Source organism: Cavia porcellus, unplaced genomic scaffold, assembly GCF_034190915.1.
Source record: "Cavia porcellus strain 051 isolate PalLab524CR breed Dunkin Hartley unplaced genomic scaffold, mCavPor4.1 scaffold_5, whole genome shotgun sequence".
NCBI lineage: Eukaryota > Metazoa > Chordata > Mammalia > Rodentia > Caviidae > Cavia > Cavia porcellus.
The window spans coordinates 6,457,385-6,479,250 of NW_026947488.1; the positions used below are offsets into that span (position 1 = coordinate 6,457,385).

Consider the following 21,866-nt stretch of genomic DNA (forward strand, 5'->3'; position numbering starts at 1 on the left):
GGTCTCTGCTTGTGCCCCAAGGGAGACAGCGATGACTCTGACCCTCCGGGGGCCCCTGGACGCTTTGAGACCTTGTGAAGGCGATGGCCTTATGCCCTGACTTGCTGGCCACCCTGCCCAGCCAGATCAACCGCTTTGTCCCCACCACTGCGGGTGAAGTGGGTTCTTCTCCTGCCCCTGCTGGCAGACCAGGAAGCAGAGGTTCAGGGGAACCCAGTCACCCCTACAGGTGGCCAATCGCGGTGAAATCCCAGAGCACGTTCTACCAGGAAGCTGAGGACAGGCCATCAGCTGTGGGGATTTACCCCGGACTTCGATGTTACAGGGCAGACAAAGGGCTTCACGGAGCTGAGCCTCAGTTTCCCCCCTGAGAAAGGAGATGGGCTGGAGGAGGGAGTGTGCGGCTGAGGAGCACGTGGTGAGGTGCTCATTGGAGCACAGCGTCCTCCTGATGCGCCCAGTGCGGTGGCAGGTGCTCCCTGCCCTGCCCTTGGTCTCAGCCTTCGTGGGGGTCCAGGCGGGCAGCAAACCATGCTGGAAGCCAGATAAGCCAGGGCAGCTCCTCCCAGCTGACGCCACGCTGGGCCTCCAAAGCCACCCTGCTCATCAGTTCTGCTTTCATTTCTGTTTCTCGAAAACCTGCACACAAGTTTCATTTTCTTTTTCCTTGGAGCGGATGGAGGCAGGCGGCTGGGACTCTTTCCGCACTGTAAGCAGCTGATACCGGCCCGGCTGAGCGGGGACGCCTTCCCTTGTGGTTCTGAGGTGCTAGAGGTGCAAGGCTCAGTCAGCCTTGTCCCAGGCCACCTGCCCAAGGCTGCAGTGCAGAGACCAGCTGCACCCCAGGGCCACTGGGCTCCTTGCCACCACTGTCGGCATGGCTGAGGCCCCTGCGGACCCCAGCGCAGGAGGTAAGGAACATTTGCCTTCAGAAGCATGGAGGCGGTTTCCCGGGTCAGGGGCTATTTCTTTCCCAGCACTTTCTTTGGAAAACAACAGTCACTTCCTACCAAACAGCAACACTCAGGAGCAGAGGTGCCTCGTTTGGAAGGCTGACTGCACTCCGGGCATGTGGTGTATGTGAGATAGTAGTTCTCAGCAGCCAGGGCACTGGTGTACCCATTTCATAGATGACATAACTGAGGCCTGGTGGCTGAAATGACTCAGGGCGTCACAGCTGGTGAGCGTTGAGCTGGGGGCTGCACAGTCATTGTGAGAATGCAGGTTGTTCCTTGATAAGCCCTAAGCGGACCTGTCTGTCACCCTAATCATTTCCTTTCCTCTGTGAGCCTTTCACTCTGGAAGTCACAAGGATGGGAGGCCCAGCCTGGATCTAAGCAATCAATGGCTCCCTCTGGAGGGGCCGTTAAGTGCTCGGATGTGTCCAGTTCTGTATTTTGCTGCTTTTGCTCTGCTGTTTGTCGTTAGCTCTTTTAATCCTCATGGAAGTCATCACTGTTACCTCCATTTCACAGATAGGTAAACTGAGGCACAGGACTTAGTACAGCTGGTAGCTGGCAGAGCTGGGACTCAACCCAAGGAAACCAGCCCACCAGAGACCACAAAGGAGGAACAGACTATGCCCGGGAAGGAGTGGCTTCGGGGTGTGGCCAAGGAGCACAGGCTGGGGACCAGTCCTGTTCATCTTAGGGGTGGCCGGTGGGCCCAGGCCCACCTTATCTGGTCTCTCCACCTTACTAGGTTTTCTTGCCTCGCTCCCCAGGTGACTGTTATTCCCTGCTTGTCACCTGCACCAGGCCCAGGGGCCCTTGGGCTTGCCCTCCTGCCCATCTCTGCTTGTACCTGCCCTCTGTGGTCAGTGAAGGAGAGGAGAGAGGGAGGAGGCCCAGTGTGGGACAGGCTTTCCACAAAGCCACACTCTCTGCAAGGCAAGGAGAAGCCAGGGGCAGGGTGTGCAGGTGGGGCTCTGGCTGCTGGGTGGACCAGGCGGGTGACCAGGCGGGCGCTGTCACCTGGCCCAGCATAGACGGGAATGTCCAGCCGGCAGGGGTATTGCAAACTTATTACCTCCCCCCGAGAGCCACGGCTGCAGAACAGAATCAACGCCAGCCGAACCCCCAGTTAGAGAAGACTCAGAGGCACAGGAGGGGTCACGGCCTTGGACAGGGCCCAGGAAGCCCCGAGGTGCACCCTGCCGTGCACTGCCCTGAGGGTTGGGGGCAGAGGCTGCCATGACACGGCTCTGCCCAGCTGCGGTCCCCAGGTGCCACCTGCCTGTGCTGGGTCTGCACTCTGTCTGCTGCCAAAGCAGCTGGCTTTTAAAAAATTCCCCTTTAATATGAGGCGATCCAAGGGCAGAAGTGACCATGTGGAAATTTCTCTTGGACCATGCTAGGTCCTGCCTGGGGCTCCTCACACCCAGACAGGGAAGCTGGTGCCCAGGTCAAGTGGACATCACCTGTCCACGCAGAGGCCAGCCCCCCCCCATTCACTCACATCCTCGTTCACATGCCTCCTCCAAGCTCCTGCAGTGTGCACAGCCCGAAGATGAGAGAGCCAGGCCAGCAGCAGGAGTCCCTCGTGGTCAGTCTTCAGAGGTCCCCCATACAGGCCACACCCCGTACGGCTGGGGGACAGCTTCCCAGAGGAGACGGCATCTGAGCAAGACCAGGGATGGACACCGGGCAGGTGGATGGGAGCTCGGCTCCAAGGGCAAGGGTGTGTGTTACCCATGCCAGGTTTCTGGCTTGGATGAACAGTGACATGGTCCATGCGGATGTGGCCCAGAAGGGGACCCCTCAGAAGGACGCTGAGGGCATCAGAGAGCCTGGCAGCAGGGAACCCAGGCTCGGCTCCACTCTGTTGGGCCCCTCTGGGCCCCTCCTCTCTGGCTCCCTGCTCTGAGGTCCTCCCAGGGCTAAGCCTTCCCACCGGCCCGGGTAGCACACAGGTGAAGGCCAGAGCCAAGGTCAGTTCTGACTGGCCTGTGTGCTTATCTCTGCGGACAGAGGCTGGTGTCCCTACTGGGACTGAGGGGTGTCCTCCCAGGTCTCTGTCTGCATCTTCTGCTTGGGACCTTTCTGTAGAGGAAGCCACCACTGCCTACTGGACCGTAGGGCCCCGCACTCAGTACTTGTCTCCGCCCGCCCTGTCCCAGACCAGCTGGAGCAGAAGATCCTGCAGGCCCTGAGGAAGGCCGGCTCCCCGATGCGCACGCCGCTGCTCGTGAGGGAATGTCAGGTGCCCAAGCAGCAGCTCAACCGGGTCCTCTACCAGATGCTGAAGGAGTCCAAAGTCTCTCTCGTGGCCCCTGCGACCTGGAGCTTGGGCGGGGGTGATCCTGGTGCCCTGGTTCCCGCACAGCCAGCCCAGCCCAGCATCGGTAACCAACACGAGATGGGGTCCCCAAGGGTCATCCTGGCCATGGATATGCCCAGATTCGGGCCCTGGGATCTGCCACCTGGGAAGCAAGGTGTCCCCTTGTTGTACCTTGATTTTCTGGCCAATGGAGCTAACAGAGGGCTGGGATTTGTAAGGGATGCAGAGAGGATTGGCCAGGACGGTGCCAGCTCATAGCAAGGGCAGTCACAGGGGACGACGAGGAGCCCAGTAATGACAATGGTCAGGACAGACCGCCTCGGGGTGCAGGAGCTCCTTTTCTGGTGTTACAACTCTCAGACGAGAAAGTCCTGACATTTATCAGACAGCGCCTTGGGGCTCCCCGCACCCTCACATGGGGAATAGTGCTCTTCCATTTTTTGTACGGATAAGGAGGTTCTCAGAGAAGTTACGTCACAGGAAGTCCCTAGCGGGAGGGGATGGCAGACTGTGTTCCTGCAGTGCTCCTCCCCATGCTGTCCCTGTGAGGTCCCCACCTTTGCCTGGTGCTGGCCAGGTGAATTTCCTGTCCCCAACCCCGACCCCTCTGTCTTCCTCAGCCCAGAAGCACCAGCAAGACTCAGCTGCCACCTCCGAGGGTCCCGGCCCCCAGCTCAGCGGCCTCCGTAAGCACCACCATTTCCTCTGTCCCCAGCCCTCTTGGGAGGAGCAGGAGCTCAGGGCCAAGCCCACAGAGGGCTCAGTGGGAAGCCGAGGCGTCCAAAGGGCGGAAAATCGTTTCTCTGCTCAAGAGCTGACACTGATGTGTGCCTTCGTGTGCGCGGGCTGTGTCCTGCGCTTTCCAGGGTCCTGCTCCCTGGGCGAGTCAGGGCTGCAGCAGGGCAGCTACACTGTCCCCCAGGTGGGACTCAGGAGCCAGGGACTGGGTCACTGTCCTGGGCTGCAGAGCCAGGGAGCGGTGGGGTGTACCCAGCTCGGGGCCTCCTCACCCAGCGAGCCACCCTGCCTCCAGAGCAAAGGATCTACAGGTTTCTGGAGGCCAACGGGCCCTCCAGGGCCCTGCACATCGCCAAGGCCCTGGGCCTGGTGACGGCGAAGGACGTGAACCCAGACTTGTACAAGATGAGCAGTAAACGCCTTCTGAGCTGTGATGAGAAGACCAAAGAGTGGAAGGTCTGTGGAGCAGGTAGGTGCCGGGAGAGGGCCAGCTGTGGAGAGGAGCCCTCAACAGCCAGTGCTGGATCCTCTGGGAGCTCTTGGCCTGCCCCCTCACAGACCTTCTGGAAACTTCTGGAAGCTTCTGGAAGCCTTAGGGACTCTCCACCAGGAGAGTTCCAGGTGGGAGGGGTGCTGACTAGATCAGCAGGGAGGCTGCCCTGGACCAAAGGAGTAGATGAGAAGGCAGGGACTCTCAGGGTCCTCCAGACTCCATCAGCCCTGGGGCGGGGGTCCAGACTCCATTGGCCCTGGGGTGCGGGGGGTCCATCTGATTTGGTAGTGGTTTGCTGTGAGTACTTCGTCCAAGATTTCAAAGTTGCCCAGGAAGAAGGCCAGGCGGGGCCCAGAGTGCTATGACTCAAGATATTTCCAGGGATCACAAGAATGTTTCTATCTCAATTTCTTTTAAAGTCAGAAGAAATGAATATTTTAAATAACAATCAGTATCTAAGTCCATTCTGGATTAGATTTTGTCTTCATAGAAGCAAAGCACAAAATGTCATTTATTTTATTTTTATTTATTTATTTTTTGATAGATGGGAGACCCAAGACAGGACAGCCCAAGGCCCGGGAAGGTGGCTGTGATGTAAAATATTCAGTGACCACGGCCCACCACCTCTGGCCATCACTCGAGGGCCAGGGAGCCTGCGGTCCGGCGGTCAGGGCTGTGGTCACCTCGTAGGGACAGTGACAGAGAACAGGAGACAGACAGGCTCTTGCGATTAATTCCCCAGGGACGCCTCATGCTGGCCATGCTGGGGGTGGACACAGTCAGGTGACCACAGAGCTGCCCGTGGTGTGTGTCAGACAATCAGGAAGAAGGTGGCAGGCTCTGCCCCCAGGCTGGCTCCTGGATCCCATCTTGGAGCTCCTGACTGCCCTAGGTTGGGTGTCTGGGGGTCAGGATCCCAACATGTCCCCCGGAATGGAACCCTGACCACCCACAGGGGCCCAAAGGGATAGAGTGAGCTTTTATTTTGCAGAAGATTCCGGAAGAAGAAATCTGTCAGCCACCGTGGTTTACCAGCAGAATCCAATCAACATGATATATCAGAGCCAAGTCTCTATTGCGAACTCAGAAGCCACACAGATTGGACATGGGAATGTCATAGTGAAACAGGAGAAGAACGGTGAGATGTCTGAGAGACCTCCAAGGGCTTGCTCCGTGTAGGCAAGGTTAGGGGACAGGGGGATTTGATCCTCCAAGGAGACAGGGCAGCTTCCTTTATGGCCTTCCCAAGAACGAGGGAGCCTGGATCGAACCTCTCCTGATGTCCGATCACTCCAGTATGTTTGACTCATTTTCAGTGGCATCTAATATTTTGCCATTAAAAAATAATTCAATTCACTCTCGCTCAGCAGTGGGTTGCTGGGACATTTTGTCTGTCCTGAACACACTCCTCTGCCCCTCCCCTGGATTGTGAGAGGAAGCTGGGAGGCATCTTGTGGTCCATGGCATCTTAGGTTAGATGGCACAGGAGACTGTCATCTACTCCATGCCACATACAGCGGCCTGAGGACGCCAGGCTGCCTCTGTCACCTGGACACCGAGCAGCACTGTCACCTCGGTGTGACAGCCTCGGCCTCAAAGTGCAATGCTCCTGTGACTTGGGGAGAGCCCTTCCCCACCCTAGCCTCAGTGGCCCCAGCTGTGATACTAGGAACTGGGTGTTACCTCTCCAATTCTGGCATGGCCCCGCCTGGTTATTTACTTAATGCTGCTAACTGGGCTACTGTTTTCAGGCACAAAGATGTTTTTAAAATGTAATCATGGGGCTGGGGATTTAGCTCAGCGGCATAAGCGCCTGCCTTGCAGGCAGGCAGTCGTGAGTTCGATCCCTGGTACCGATAAAAACGAAAAAGACAAAAGAGTAAAAAAGAAAAATGTAATCATTAGGGTTCTCTTATATTAAGAGGCCAGGAGTCACCCTCAGTATAAACGCCGGAAAAACAAAACTGTTGGTCGGGGACCCTGGGCCTGCCGAGAAGCATCAAGGCCCAGTTAGCATGGGGACAGGCGTCTGCCTGATGGGCTCAGAATGTTCATGGCCACCTGGAGCAGATGCGTGAGCCCGTGTCCAGGTCTGCAGCCGCCTCCCCCCCACACACACACTGTACCCTAGCCATGCTCGGGAGACCCTGGGGGTCCCCACTTCTAGCTGCCCCCCGTGTCAACTGCTCTCCAGGCCAGAGCAACTAGAGTTACCCTCAGCCTGCCACTGTGTCCCTTCCAGGTGCCGTGTCGCCTCGCCGCCCCCCGCCAGTGGTGCCGGAGGACTCCTGGGGACCCCAGAACATCCACATGGAGCGCTCCATGCTCCGGAGGGTGCAGGTGGGGCACGGCAACAAGATGGAGCTGCTCGGAGTCCCGTCCGGAGGCCCCGCCTGCAGCCCCTCCAGAGGCCCGCCAGGTAGACCGGGGCTTCCTCCTGGGCTGACCGGTCCCTGTCACCACCTTGGCTCCCTCCTGGAGGGAACTGGAGCCAAACTTTCAGAGAGAGGCATGATGGGAAACTCCCCTTTAGCCCCCACACCACGGTGCTCCCCGTGGGGAAGCTGTCTCCTGGTCTAGAAAATGGGCATGTGTTCCTCAGAGAAGCCTAGGCTGGACCACAGAAGCAGGCCAGAGGAGCAGTGTGGGGCCTGGCACAGTGTCTACGGAGGAAGGAGGCAGGAGGCAGCCTGGGCACCGAGGGCCCAATTAGCACTGGCATCGCGGTGACCGGCTGAGTCTTCCAGGACATTGGGAGCCCAGAGATGGGCCAAGAAGCAGGACATGGGCCCAGGAAAGCAGCTCCAGAGAGGGGAAAGGCCAGCCGGGCGGGGTGCAGCCCCAAGGGGTCAGCAGTGAACTAGTCTGGGAGCGGGAGTCTGAGAACGGGAGGAGGCCAGGATGAGTGTGGACAGCTTATTCAAGTTCTAGAAATGTGGGTGAGACAGGGGGAGCTGATGGCAGGGACCAGGAGGACTTCAGGAAGTCCGTGTGTCCACAAGGAAGGCACCAAGGGCCAGGCCCGTTGTGCTGGGCCTGGGCAGGAAGAGGGATCCAGCATCGCTGATGGACAAAGGGCTCCTCCCAAGGTACGGAGGCAGGGTGGCCTTGCCGAGCTGTCCACGGAGCCAGTGTGGACACAGGGGAAAGTCAGCCATGGCCAGGCTGTGGTCCAGATTCCTGGGCTACTGTCCAGAGGCTCATTCTTCCCAGAGTCACTGGGCAGCACAGAGTTTTAACTGCATGCGAGGTGGAAATCAAGCATGGGCCGGTTCTCCAGCCTGCTGACCCTGGGTGTGTTTGTAATCCTCTAGAGGGGGATCCCAGCGCGGGCTTCCAAGGCATGCCCTCCCGGCTGAGGGTCCCGCATGCACATGGACGGCATCACACACGGGCACAGTGCAGCCCTTTCAGTGCCAACCGCCCGGGCATCAGCCCAGCCACCCACCCACCATCCAACGCCGTCAGCCCCGGCTCCTGGGTGCTAGCAGCCTTCCTGCCGCTCAGAGCCAGCACTGCCCACAGGTCTCAGGGACTCTTCAGCCGCGAGAGGCAGCCACTGTCGGTGATTCTCCACGACCCTATCACTGTGTGGCTGCTGGACACTTTCAGCATTAGCCATCCCCACTGCTGGCCACTTTGGAGCCCAGCTCGGCAGATTCTGCTTGAGGCAGGAACCACGAAGAGACTGACGCATGCACCTGGAGGGCTTCCCCAGCATGTGTGCTACAGCACGGGGGGAACTGTGTGGACTGAACCGGGAGGGACCCAGGGTGGCCGGGAGGCCTGCATCCAGCGGTCGTCAGCTCCAGGGGGCTGAGGAGGCTGCAGAGGACTCGGCAGAGTCACCCAGGGTGGGACTGTAGCTGCTCACACCTAATGCTGACCCCTGCCGGAGCACGCACGGGGTCCCCACGGCGAGGAAGATGCCGGGCATCCACAGGATACAGGAGCTTTTAGGGAGCACTCACCAGCCTTTCTCTGACCCGCAGTCTCGGCTACTGCTGCTGGTGCAGATGCCTGCTTTGAAGCCCAAGTGCCGGAGCCGGGCTCTCACCCTGAGGGGCACAGGGTCCAGAGAATTCGCATCAAATCCTGCCATCTTGAGGATGCCGCCATCGGCAACAGGAACAAGATGACCGTCAGCGCAGGCCTGGCTTCCCGCAGCAGGGCTGCGGAGTCCAGAGCTGAGGGCGGCGGGGAGCCGGAGCCTGCACAGCAGCCGGAGGACACAGGTAAGACCAGGGCCCGCCGTGTCCCCAGCCCGCTCCCTCCCTCTTGCATGCCAGGGCCCAGGAGGCAGAAGAAGCCAATAGCAAGGTCCTCTGAGTGCATCAGGGACACATCCTTCCAGCGGAGGCCCCGCCTGAGTCAGGAGCCCTCAGCTGGCTGCAGAGCCGGGGTCTCCAGGTTCACAGGAGAAGACAGCGTGGGGCCGTGGGCAGCGGGACAGGCAGGCCAGTTGCAGCTGGGTGGGAGGGCAGGCCTGGAGGCAGAGGGAACAGCACAGGACCCGGACTGAGCTTGTCAGGTGTGGGGATGGCAGGGGTGTGCGGCCCGTGCCGCAGGGCCAGAGGGGAGAAGCAGCCAGCACTTGCCCCGGCAGGGTGGATGCCGGAGCCGCCTCCAAGGCAGGGAGGACACAGAAGGACCCAGCACTGGACAGGCTGGGCAGAGATGCCCACACTCAGTGTGCAGCAAGATAGAAAGGGGTCCAGTTCCCAGACGTCCAGGATTGGAAAAAAGAGCCATAGCTGGCCCAGGGGCTAAAAAACCAGATTGGCCCAAGTCTGGTGGACAAGCCGGTGTCCTCCAGCCAGGGCTGCAGGCCTGGGTCCTCCCAGCCCTAAGGCTGTGTCCCTCGTGGCCCCAGCACAAGGAGGAGGGCCAGGCCTCCTCTTCCAACACTGCCCTAGGACACTTAGAGTGCCTTGTATCCGGGACACAGCTTGGGGGGTTGGGGATGGGCACATATACTATGGCTAAGGCAGGGATCCTGTGACATGTGGGTGGGGTGGACGGGGACCATGGTGGGCGAGGGGCACTGCGGCCAGGCGGCTGGGGAGGCTCCGGGAGGGCTGACTGGGAGCGAGACCCGGGACAGCACTGCAGGGAGCTGAGGGCAGGTGACAGCTGGGAGTCACGGAGCCCGGGGCTCAGGAGGAGTGGGTCTGAGGGGCGGGCCTGGGCCCAAGCCTCGCCTTCTGGAGCCGGGATTCCCGGATGGAAAGCTGCACCCTGTTTGAAGCGAGCTGGGAGGCCTAGAGGGCTGAAGTGGGCGAAGTGTACCGCGTGCAACCTGAAAATCTCACTGAAGACAGCTGGGGAGCAGAGCAGGCAGCTGCCACGATGGCCAGGCAAGAAAGGGCAGGCGCCGTGGAGCAGGGGCTCTCGGCACTCCGTGACCCCGAGGAAGCACCTAGCCTGGGCACAGCGGCCTCAGCCCCCAGGAACCTAAGAATCCAGTTTTTCAAGGCAAGCAGCTCACACGTCTGGTGCTGGCCTCTTCTGTCCCCCAGGTGCTCCCGAAGCCGCAGGATCCAGGAGCCATTCCCCTCCAGAAGTTGTCCAGGCTCCTCCCGACTCCCCACTGCCCACATCCGAGCTGAAGACCCTGACCCTGGGAAGCCTTGGAGTGGCGGAAACAGAACCCCGACTCTGAGCAGACAGAGCCCATGGGAGGGGAGAGGGTGAGGGTGAGGGGCATTCAGTGCCATCCTCAGACTGGACCCCAAGAGGAAGAGTGGTGCTTCCTGCACCCCACAGACCACAGCTGTTACTGCCCACACTCGGCCAGTGAGTGGGCTTTAGGGCTGGGCCTGGCGCAGGGAGGGCCTCAGTCTGAGTCTGCTGGCAGGCGGCAGGGGTCACCCTCTGTCACGGCTGTCTGCTGTGCCCCTGCCACACAGCACTCATGGGAGGTGATGGGGCCCCGAGGGCTGCGCCCTCAGGCACGGCCAGAGGAGAAGGCCCAAGTGGCCCAGTCTCTTGTGGGGACAGCAACAAGGTGCCATCTTGGAAGCCGCAACAGCCCCACCAGACACTGAACCCTCGGGTGCCCTCATCTTGGCCTTTCCAGTCCCTAAACTGTGAGAAATAAATTTCTGCTCTCATAAATTGCCCAGCCTAACGGGTTTTGTCATAGCAGCCTCAAGAAGCAGGACAATGATCAGCTTTGCTCTCCCTCAAGACCTGACTTCTGCAAGCCCGTTTATCCACCTGACTTTCTAGAATCTCCTCTCCTCTGCCTGGATCTCAGGAGTTCACAGCTGAATTTCCAGGAAGCAAATTCCTCCACCCTCCACACACACACACCCCACCCCATCCCTACGCCCACTCCCACCCTCGCCCTGTGGAGGTCACGGGCCTGGTCGCTTCCCCTGGCCAACATTCGGGGAAGGCTGTGGCAGACCTGGCCCTCTGAAGGAGGCTGGATTCCCTCAGAAGTGCTATGGATACCGAGTCATTTCATGAGCCAAGAGGCAGGCTGGGGACAGGGCAGGGACACTTGAGAAGGACACTTCAGATGGGAAGATGGAAGACAGGAACACGGGGTCAGCCTGGCAGGCCACTGCGGAACAAGGGCTGTGTTCCCGCCTTGCACACACACAGATGCTCTGCCCTCGAGCCTCCCAGTGCAAACCCGAACCCCTCAGGGTGGGCTTCTCCCCCACACTGCTGCTCTCCACAGGACCCCAAAGTGCTGACACCAGGAGCCCTCTCCCCTGGACTAATGTTTAGCTCGGTGGGGACAGGCCCGGAGCCCTTTCCTGTCTCCAGAGTAGACTCCTGCATCTCGGCCAGGACCCAGAACTTGCTTGTTCCTTCCAGGAGAATCCTGAGACCTGCTTTGGGCTCCCGGTTCCAGGCAGTTACAAAGCAAGAGCTGTCCTTGTGCCTGTCCATTAGAAGAGCCAGTGGGGTCCCCTCAGTGCTGCAGCCAGGCCCGCGTGGACTCTGGCTTCCCAGGGCCCCTGGTCTCTCTCCTCTCCCACTCTGTCCTTAGATCCCTAACACCCAGCTTGCAGGGCTCAGCTGAGACCTGGCTCATGGCAAGAAATCAGAGCCTGGTGCCTGGAGCCTGCCCCTGAGGGGAGGGGATTTCATGGGCGGCTCCAGGCTGGACTCAGCGGGGAGAGGCTAGGACTGGGCACTGCATGGCTGTGGATGGCAGAATGCTCAGACTCCCTTCAGCACACAGGGCTCTTAGCAAAGATGAACCAGGCATTACCTCCTTCCAAAATGCCCGGATCCCGAGCTCAGGCAGTGTCTGAGAACCCTGCCTTCCTCCATTCCTCGGCTCTGCTCTCCTCTGTGTTGCAAAAATAGCCCATCCCGCCAGGCCACTCCACCACAGCTTAGCTGTCCACTGGAAGGAGGTCTTTCCTACAGTGGAAGCCATGTTGGACAGCTTTGGTCACGTGTCCCTCCAGCTGATCACCAGCTAGAGCAATGGAGGGCTGGGATTGGTCACCGGGTGTCACATGATTTCCCTCCCACCAATCACATGACCAGGTGGTGTGGAAGAGGTGACTCTCCACAGTGACAGCAAAGAGGTGCTGGGAGCTCCTGTGCTCTCCCGGCCTCGCCTGGGGAACCTGCTGGGCTCAGGTCCTATTATTTCTCTTTCACTTCCAGGGCCCTCGGGCCTGCACAGAGGACCACACTGACCACTTCCTGGAGGCCAAAGCCTGTCCTGGGCCTAACAGGGGGCCACACACTGAGTGCTGGGACCTCAGCAGGGGTAATCATGGGTGTGTGAGAGTGCGGAACAGAAGGCTAGATGTGACCTGGCAATGCCCGCAGCTTCCTGGGAGCAGAAAAGCTCAGCCCAGGTGGAGGGGGGTGGTGGACGATGGGGCTGTGCTCCGGGCAGGGCCTGAGCCTGGCCAGGCAGCAAGGTCAGGATGAGAGGACTGAGTCAGAGGACCGCAGCACTGACGGTGTAGCTAACAGAGGGAGGTCTGGCCCTTTGCACAGCACCCAGTGCCTAACTCTGCCCAGTCCACTCGGTTGTCCTGGGAGAACCGAGCATGTCTGGGCTGCGGGCCAGGCAGCGGGGGTCCTGAAGAGAGACGAGGATCCTGTCGCCTGGGCTGGAATTGCTTGGCCCTACCAGGACAAAGTCACCTTGGCCAGTGTGGCACACTGCGGCTTCCAGATCGGGTCCTTGAGGGAGGCCCAGTTTGCAACCATGGAGGCCCAAGTACCCAGGCTTGTGAGTGGCTTAGCTCGCTGCTCCTGAGTGGTCCTCTTTCCGCCCCAAGCCCTAAGCCAGTTCTGCTTCTAGGTTTACTCAGGATCCAGGGCCCGCCAGGTCCACCGGGAAGCACACGCAGCTCCCACCCCAGCCCAAACCAGCGCCCTGACTCCCTGGTGAGATGTCTCTCTCTGAGTCATTAATCTGTCACGAGCTTGCTGCCCAAGCAGCTCTGGTGATCAATGGGCTAGGGGTGAAGGCTGATGTCTCTCTGGGAAGGAAACCAACCAGTCACCATTAACAGCAGGGAACGGTTGAGTGCCTGTCCCCAGCCCTGTGCTCCCACTGGCTCCCTGCTCCCTGCCCTCCCCTCTCTGGACACTGCCCACAGACTGAACGTGCAGTCCCCGGAGATGGGGAATGGGCAAGCTGGGGGTCTCATCCTGGCCACCCTGGCCCCATCCAGGGCAGCCCCTGCAGAGCTCCTCGCCTGCGGTTCCATCAGCCAGGTGAGACTGGAGACTTAGAGCAGGAAAAGGGTCCGGAGATAACACAGGAACATCTTGGCTTCGTGTGACAAAAGCTGAGTCCGCCCCAGCTTAACTGAAAGGGGACTGACCTGCTTATGCACCCGGGGATCCTGGATTCCCCCATGGCTGCACCCCGGGCGTTAAACCTGATTTCCAGAGTTTCTGTTCTTCTCTCTGAGAGACTGTCTGAGTTACTTTCTTATGCTGAGACAAAATACCCACAGCTGCAAGCTGAGGGGGGAGAGGTTTATTTAGCGCAGGGTTGTAGGGGTTTTAGTCCGTCATCAGCTGGCTCCAAGGCCAGCCTGGGCTACATGGCTGAGGTCAAGACCAGCTTGAACTACACCGAGAGTCCCTGTCTCCAAAAAGAAAACCCAAGAAAACAAAAGAGCAACAACCACAACAAAAGCCCTGCAGTCCTCCTGGCACTTTTGAATTAAAATTGTTATGTTTCTTTTCAGTTGTTTGGTGTTTTTGTTTTGATTTTGGTTTTTTTCTTTCTGGCTGCCTGTTGCTTGTCTGTCTCCCGCCCTCTGCTCTCTCCCTCTGGCTCTTGCAAACTAGTGGTGGTCGGTGTGGCTTAAAAGTTCAAAACAAACAAACAAACACAACCAAAAGCAGCTCTGAACGATCTCAGGCTTCACCATCTCCAGTGGGCCGTTGGCTGTGGCGGGTTTTGGGCCCAACCCGTGTTTGGGGACCTGCTAGACTGGGGCCCCTCCTGAGCCGCTATAGGGCTGGGTCTAGGAAAGGCACTCCCTTCCGAGTCTGCAGCTGGGTCTGCACCCCTCCTCGCCTGTGTGGCTCCCCAAGGCCCCCCAGTCCATTCAGAGCTATCCCCTCCGTCCTTAGCCCCTGGCCATGGCGCTGAGCCCCCACAATCTCAAGCCCAGGACTAATCACTTCCCTCTGTTTCTCCATGTGAAGCCCCAGGCCCACAGCTCCCCGGGATGGTTGCAGGGATCCCCAGGGCGGGGTGGGCGGACGTCCCTCCGGCTCCACCTGCCAGGTGTCTGGACGCCCCGGCTGCCTCATCTGCAAAGAACCGGCTCTCTGCACATGCCCACGCAGTGCAGAGGAGGGGGGCCCCCCAGGTGGCGAGCGAGACCTGCGGGTAACCGCAAAGCCTGTCACCTCTGACCTCAGTTTCCCGTGATCTCGCACGGGGAACATCCCGGGCCCCCGACTGGCCGCAGTTTCTGGGTGCAGCCTGCGCAGGGGTCTCGCTGTAGGCCTCCCCAGTACCCCAGAGGTCCCGCGGACCCCGGGAGGGCACCCTGAAGCGGCTCCGAGGGATCCAGCCTCGGCGGTGACCCCGAGAGCCCCGCGCGGGGTGCAGCGGGCCCTGCGCCACCCCGTGGCCGCTCTGCGCGGCAGCCGCGTGCCGCTGCCGGGGCGCCGGAGCTTCATAGCCTTGGTCCGCGCGCCATCTGCTGGCCGCTGCCCGCTGGCCACCGCTCGCCGTGCAGAGCAGTCCACCTCAGGGGTCTGACCCAGGATCCTGCCACCCCTTCTCACCATTGACCAGATCCCACGGGGACCCTGGCTCTGGGCTGCAGCACAGCGCTCGGGGGCCCACGAAGCCCACCTGAGTGCCTGCACTGCCCTTCTGGGGTCCCCTTCCAGCTGATGCCAGCGCCCCAAAGTTGTGCAAACTGGACAAACCCAGCACCCTGCAAAGGCCGCTCGTTTTCCCTAAAGACCAACTGCAGACCTCAGGCTCCCCTGCAGTCTTGTGCCCATACCCCTGCACCCCTTAACCCCTGCACCCCTGCACCCCTGCACCCCTGTCCCTCACCAGGCTCCCGTGGGCACTTAGTCCAACACTTCCGCCATCCCAGGAGAAAAGGATTCTCACCCCGTTGGGGAGCACAGAGGCCACACAGCCAACACTGGCCTGTTGGGGACTGAACTTGGTGCAGGAGAGCACAGACAACCTCTGCGGCCAACAAGGAATAAACACAGGGGTGTGCATGGTGGGTTTGGGAGACACCTCCAGACCGGGTGGTGTGGGGGGTGGGGATGATGGCTCACTCTCTGCACCCCAGATGCCCACACCCACTCCCCACACAAGGGGACACCCCCAGGTCTACACAGCGCCACAGAGAACAAGCTTGGGGTCTCCTGGGCTCTGAGCTCAGCCCTATCTTCCAATGAGTGGCCTTAGGCAGGTCCCCAGGTCCCCTAGGTATTCAGGAGGTCTCTCTGCACAAGGCCTGCTCATTGGTTCAGCCCTGTCAGTGCTATGGGGACATCTGTCCCCCCACCCGGTGTCCCCATCTCAGTCCCTTTCTTGCCCTTCCAGACTCTTGCCTGACGCCAGCTCACCCCCCCCCCACACCCTCATTAGTCTGACATTGAATCTAAGGGTGGGCGCAGAAGCCCCCACCCCAACCCCAGTGCAGACCTGAGGGCAGCTGCGTGCTCCTCGGAGGGGCAATGGGCCCTGAATGAATGACAGCTCAGCTCGGGGGAAGGCAGCATCACGGCCACACCACCAAGGTTGCCTCCTCCTTACAACCCGGAGGCCACTGACACAGGGAGCCCGCCCCCTCCAAACAAAAGCCCTCCGTGGATGGCCTCAGCAGCTACCAGGTATGCAACCATAGTTCCGTCTTCCTGAGCCTCAGTTTGCCCATCTGCAAAGCAAGGGCTTCAGTGAGATAGAGGGCTCCCAGCAGTGGACGGAGTGGGACCCCCCAGTTCCCCAACAGCTGTGGCCTCACAGCAGTTCACGGGCTCACTGGACGGTGCCCCATCAGTCAGTCCCTGCAGGACCCCGGAGGAGGTATCCTGGTCCCTTCTGCTGGTGACAAGGACCAGCCAGTGGTGGTCCTCCAGGGGCCTTGCAGCAGCTAGCAAGCGCCCCCTCAAGGCACGGGGGAGACTTCTGGCTTAATCCCCAGCACCACAATCTTTGACCCCAAACTTAGACTTGTCAAAAAACAAAACAAAAACCAGAAAGCCCTTCCCAGCCGGCTGCGGAGGGCTCTGTCTTCCCAGCCTCCTCCAGGGGAGCAGAAACAGGAACGGAGGACCCTGGACCACACACCTTACCCCTAAGGGGTGCAACCCTCCCCACGTCTTCTCTGTCACAGATCCGGGCCTAGGGGTGTGTAGGAGCCAGCCCGGCAGGGTGCGCCTCCCCGCAGGTGTGATTATTGCTAATTGCAAAGTGGCGGCGGCGTGGGGAGCAGTCTACAAGGAAACGGGGCCTCGGAGAAGGAGGGCCGGCTCCGGGTGCGAAATTCCCGCCGGTGGTCTTCTTTGCCCTGTGTCTGGGCTTCCGCGCCACCCTGCAGGTGAAAACGGCAGCGTCCACGGAGCCTTCTGGCCCCTCGACTTGGAGACCCCAGCCTGGACGGATGAGACGCCGCAGAGACTCTGACCACCAGGTGGCGCCCTAACCTTGCTTTGCACATTGAGCCCAGGCTTGGCGGTCAGCAGAGGGGCAGGGGACGAGTGGCTGGGCCCAGGTGACCCCGCGCTGTGGACCCCCACCCCGAGTCAGCATCGTGTGGGAGACCGCTCTGTACAGGCGCCTCCTCACCTAGCTGGGTGGCCACGAGGTGACCGGTCTCTGCTGGGTCCAGGGGTCCATCTGTTGTCCAAGACCCAATACCCATGAGGCCCGCCCTGTCGTGTCCTCCTCTCCCTAACCTTGAATCTGCCCTTCAGCCCTGGAACCCATGTCGCTGGCTGCCTGTCTGTCTGTCTCCCTATACCCTTCTGCGAGATGGCACCTCGTTGCCCACAAAGTCCCAGACATCATTTTCTTCTGCTGGCGTGAGGTCAGCCCACGGCCCAGGACTGAAGCAGGGCCAGCACCAGGATGCCCTCCTGCTCCCTCAGCCTCCCTCCACCCCAGGGCCTTTGCACGTGCTTCATCCTCCCTCATCCTCCCTCCCTGTGGCTTGCCATCAGGTCTCAGCTCGTGCTCCAGAAAGCCCCTCCCACTCCCAACTGCTCTCTGCCGCTGGACACATTATCCTGTTTCCCCCTTTCTCCTGTGACACCCACAGCTATGCAGGACAGCATCCTCTGGGTCCTCTGCTGCCCCTCGGGCTAGGGCACCCCAGCAGGGACTCAGTGTAACTTCCGTGGGTGACATGCCAGCAGGGTCTGGAACTCTGGATGGCCCATCTGTCAGTCAGGACCCTGCAAGACCTGTCCCTCCCACAGTCCTCTGTGGTCTCACTCCCTCTGCCCAGTCTGCTAGGACGGATTACACCTACACCTTTCTGCCCCAGGGCCTTTGCTCAGGCTGCGAACACCCCTGGAGAATGTTTCTGTTTGGTTTTCTGTGGCATGAGAAAGGGAGAGAGAAAAAGAGAGGAAAAGAGAGAAAGCAGAAGAGCAAAGGGCTTTATTGAGGGAATGGAAGGGCTGCTGAAGAGACAGGCACCTTCTGGCAGCTTGGTGGGGGGGGGAACCCTGGCTTTTATTTGAAATTTGATAGGGGCGGAGCTAAGGGGCAGGTAGAATGACGTGATGACAGCTGATTGGAGGAGCATTTGCCGGTGTGAAGAACGCAGGCAGGCGCTTTCTAGGAAGAATCTGCCGGCATCCCCGCCTGTCACCCAGAAGGCCCGCCTGAGCCCCACCAGAAGGCTCCCTGGGCTCTTCCTTGAGCGGACTTTCATCTGCCTCTCCAGAATTGTCCCATAAACTCTGCCGCACGCTGCACAGCCTCGCATTCAGCCGAGGGGCCTGCTGACTCTGGGGGTGACCCTCAGCCCTCAGGGGAGGGGTCAGCCTGTGCTAACCCACAGGGCAGGAACGCCAACCCCACAAGCCCCGCCTGTGGCTGAGGGACACAACACTGGCCAGGCGGCCCTTGGGACAGGAGAAGCAGTTCCTGTTCCTGACCTGTGTGGGGCCCCCTTACCCACTGCCCAGGGCCTTCGTCTGGGTGGCCATGGTGTCCGTCACTCGCACTGACTCACAGGGCGAAAGCGGGCTCGGGGAGCAGGGATCTGGTGCTCAGTGATAGCTTCATGGTTTGGGGACAGAGACAGCTTTGCTCGGTCAGCGCGAGCTCCGGGCCATGCTGCCCTCTGCTGAGGCCCCTGTGAGGCTTGGTTTCCCCTTCTGTGTTATGATGGGGTCTCTACCCCTCAGCAGGACACAGAGCCTCAGTCCTGCCCTGGGCCCCCCAGGAGGGCCATGGCTACCCTCTCTGCCAGTGGCCATCCCTGGATAGGTGTTGGGCAGCCTGGACAGAGTGTGGATTTCCTGGGGCCGCAGTCAGACCCCGGGTGGATCAGGGGGCTCCTGGAGCCCTGGGCTCCCCACCCCCTTCCTCCTGGGTGCCAGGAACCCTGATGCAAACTCTGACGTCAGCCTGGGTTTGAACCCCGAGAGCTCCAGGGACTTTGGGCAAGGCCTTGGGTCCAGGCCGGAGTGTTTACAGAGCGGCGGGGCTGGGTCCCCATGCTGATGAGGCAGCCGATGGCCCTCCGGAGTCCCTGACACGAGCCGTGTTCCGAGGGCTAAGGCCAGGTGCTGACGTGGCCCGGGTCCCCAGGGTGAGGGGCTGCAGGGCAGGCGGGGGGCATCCTCCCTCCTCCCCCCTGTCCACTGCCCAAAGTCAAGGTCCAGCCCACACTGCCTTCCTGCTCCAACACCTCCTGCCCATCCTCCTCAGTCGGGGCCCTGTGGGTCCCCAGAAGGGGGATGCGCACCCAGGCCGTTCTCCAGCCTCTGAGGGTGGCCTTCCTGTGGGCAATCTCAGAGAAGCTCACTCGCCGGTGTCCTCAGGTTCCTGCCCCCGGCTCCCCGTCCGCACCTCCTGCCCATCCTTCTGCTGTCCTGTTACCCGGAAGCAGCTCCTGCGGCCTCTGTGTCCGGCCCCCCCGCTATCCACACTGCCCACACACATCTGGGACACGCATCTCCAGTCCTGTGCTCCCTCGCCTTCACCTCTGTGGCTCCCTCTCGTCCCAGATCACGATGAGACCGCTAAACCGAGCCCTTGGCCTGTGGACTGCTCTGTCACCCTCTTCCTTCTCTGGGCCCTGAGCCAGGAATGCCCAGCCTTGGGCCTGTCCCCCACCTCTTGGGACGCTGTCCCCGTCATGCAGAGCCGCTTGGCCTCTCCATGGGCTGCACACATCCAGGCCTCGCTCAGGGCCTCTGGCCACCTTCTCTGCCCAGGACATTCACAGGTCCCCCCTGGAGACTTGGCCCCCGAAGGCACGGACTAGGGATGACCCTGCCAGTCTCTGCTGCGGATGCTTCAGCCAGGGGACAGGGTCCTGGAGCACCAGAGGCTGTGGTGACCCCACAGGAGAGGACAGAGCAGAGCAGAGGAGCAGGAAGACATAGCGGGGTCCACGGGGCCCCTGGGGGACAGGGGCTCTGGCTCAGGCCCTGGAGCTGGAGGCTGGGGCCGCTCTGCTGGTCTACCAGGGCCCCTGGCCAGGGTCCCCGAGTCTTCCACCAGAGGCAGACATGGCAGCTGTCCCACCTGGGGCAGCGTGAGCACCCGACCTGCATGCATGGTTCGGGACGGCCCTGGGTGCAGTGAGAGGTCAGCAAGCGCGAGCCCACTCTTTCCAGCCACCGTCCCCGGGCTTCGTCTCATTCATGTTCACATCCACTGCGCTCCGGGACAAACCCAGGTTCTGGAGGAGCAGAGGAGGATGGGTGAGCCAGGCCTGCAGGGAGCCCCTCACCCCCTGCCCTCAGGGGACAGGTCATCAAAACACCCCAGGGCACTGTTCACGGCAAGTCGTGCTGCTGGGTGCGTGGCTCTCCTGTGGCCCGGAAAATTCCTCCCTGCCGAGTCCCAAATCCAGGGGGAATGATTAACAACAGGGTCAGCTCAGGGCGGATCTCCTGCTGGGAACTTGGGCCACAGCGCCCCTGGCTTTGGGGGAGCAGGGAGCACCCTCCCCCATCAAAGCGCATCCAGCCTCTCAGGACTTTGGAAAAGAAAACAAACACCTTGCAAAGCTGTCCCAGAGGGTGGTGGGGAGCCAAGAGGGCTCGAGTGGTCGCCTCACCTGCCAGGGTAGCAGCCCCAAAGCTGGGACAGCCGATGGGGCATGACTTGGACAGCAGGCCCAGGGCTGAGTCAAGCCCCTGAGATCTCCCGAGGGAGGACTCCCCGGCCCTCTGCCCTGGGCCTCTACTCTGAGCCGGCAGCCCCAGGCCCATCAGAGGGCAGGGGAGTCCACAGGGCTGCGACGTGGTAGGCACAGGTGCCCGCCCCGCCTCACTCCCTCTGACCCCCTTGCTAACGGCAGGCAATGCCAGGGAGGCGCGGGGCCATGGCATGGGTGTGCGAGCCGTCTAAACCGGGAGGGCGAATGGGCCTTTGGGAGGGCGGGCGGGTGTTTAGGAAGGTCCTGGGCCCGACACCTTGTCACAGACAGACCAACCAGGACCGTCCAGGGATGTGGATGGAAGCCTTGGGGACCCAGAGTGGCTCTGGCTGGCCCTGGAGGACAGAGCTGTTCCACCACGGGGGTGACAGGGAAGAAGGGCGCTCCCCACCCTCTAAGGGATGCAGCTAAACGGAGGGCCAGTGTCTGCTTGCCCTGAGTGGAAGGCTGTACAGACACCTCCGAAGGCAGCAGTGTGACAGCAGCCCAGGCCGGGCCACACCGACTGTGTCCTGGCTCAGAGCACAGGACACCAGCTGGGTATTTTCAGGGTCCCTTCCAGAGCTAAATCAGATGAGCCTGCAGTTTCGTGCAGAAGCCGAGGAGAGGGAAGACGGGCGGCCCAGGAGAAGGCGCTGCAGCTCAGGGTCCAGCTAGGGGCCCGGTGGGGTCCCAGCACCCCCCAACTCTGATGCGTCCCTGGAAGGGTGACAGGACAGTTAAGCTCGTCAGAGCCTCTCCCAGGACAGCTGGTGTGCGATCCAGAGAAGTCCCACAGTGAATCTCTGGGGCTGCCCAGGAGACCAGTCCCAAAGCCCCCTCGGGGACAGTGTCACTGTCCGCTCCCCAGGAGGGACAGCGGCATCCCAAAGGCCTGTGGGCTCAGAGCAGTGAGTGGGGCTGAGTCCTGACCTCAGCCTCTGCCACACGCAGTCCAGAGCCACCTGTGCACACACAGGCACATGCACAGGGTCACCAAAGGGGATACTGGGGCCTCTGTCCTACCTGTAAGAGATTCAGCCCAAATGGACGACACCCTTCCCACATCTCCCTGGGTCTCACCCCCGGCCTCACCTGGGAATCCTTGTGTGGTGCTGAAGACACTGTCCTGGTGTCTGAACACCGAGCACAAGCGACAGTGAAATTATCTTACAGTGTTTTTAAAACACACGGTCACCGAATTTCAAATCAGGGACAGTGCAAGGAGAATTCCATTCCCCAATGTGGAGGAGCGCGGTGGTCTCCTGGTGTCCCAGCCAGGTGCCCCTGTGGCCTTCCAGGGAGACCATGCCTTCCTTTGGCCTGGGTTTGGGGGGTGATCCCCACTGGAAAGCTTCAGGGCGCGTGTGTACCCGCCCCACCACCCGCACTGGATGCCACAGTGGGTGTGGTGTGGGCCAGCCAGGCCTGATCATCCCTGCCAGGAGCAGATTCTCCCAGGGCACAGTGCCCAGGGCACAGGCGCCTTCACAAGCCACAGGGCTGCACTTTGGATCGGGGGTGCAGCCTCAGCTCCC

General features: G+C 60.9%; 1 protein-coding gene and 1 long non-coding RNA gene across 5 annotated transcripts; one reads left to right on the forward strand and one right to left on the reverse strand.

Annotated features, from left to right (window-relative positions):
* The first annotated feature begins 637 nt into the window (after positions 1-637).
* Zbp1 (Z-DNA binding protein 1) lies at positions 638-10,630 on the forward strand. 4 transcript variants are annotated; one of them, XM_063248120.1, is made up of 8 exons: positions 640-911; positions 2,484-2,679; positions 3,119-3,343; positions 3,900-3,965; positions 4,313-4,486; positions 5,502-5,648; positions 6,753-6,929; positions 7,825-8,658. In XM_063248120.1, exons 3-8 carry the CDS (start codon positions 3,169-3,171, stop codon positions 8,328-8,330), a joined length of 1,245 nt encoding a protein of 414 aa, XP_063104190.1. In that variant the 5' UTR covers positions 640-911; positions 2,484-2,679; positions 3,119-3,168; the 3' UTR covers positions 8,331-8,658. The 4 variants fall into 4 exon arrangements, with proteins under 4 accessions (XP_063104191.1, XP_063104190.1, XP_063104189.1 ...); XM_003462038.3 differs by lacking the exon at positions 2,484-2,679 and adding an exon at positions 10,030-10,630 and having other exon boundaries at positions 657-911; positions 8,503-8,745; XM_063248119.1 differs by lacking the exon at positions 2,484-2,679.
* A 6,961-nt stretch (positions 10,631-17,591) lies between these two features.
* LOC134475949 (uncharacterized) lies at positions 17,592-21,777 on the reverse strand. Its single transcript, XR_010047287.1, has 2 exons — positions 21,424-21,777; positions 17,592-19,866 (listed from the first exon to the last, which is right to left on the reverse strand). It is a non-coding gene; the product is annotated as an uncharacterized LOC134475949 (long non-coding RNA).
* Positions 21,778-21,866: the final 89 nt, after the last annotated feature.

What these genes read in the sequence shown, in the direction of transcription:
- Zbp1 (XM_063248119.1), top strand. Translation starts at nt 878, where the DNA reads ATGGCTGAGGCCCCTGCGGACCCCAGCGCAGGAG. An exon ending in GTGGAAGGTCTGTGGAGCAG is followed by an intron (nt 4,487 to 5,501) that starts GTAGGTGCCGGG and finishes TTTATTTTGCAG; the next exon opens with AAGATTCCGGAAGAAGAAAT. An exon ending in CCCCTCCAGAGGCCCGCCAG is followed by an intron (nt 6,930 to 7,824) that starts GTAGACCGGGGC and finishes GTAATCCTCTAG; the next exon opens with AGGGGGATCCCAGCGCGGGC.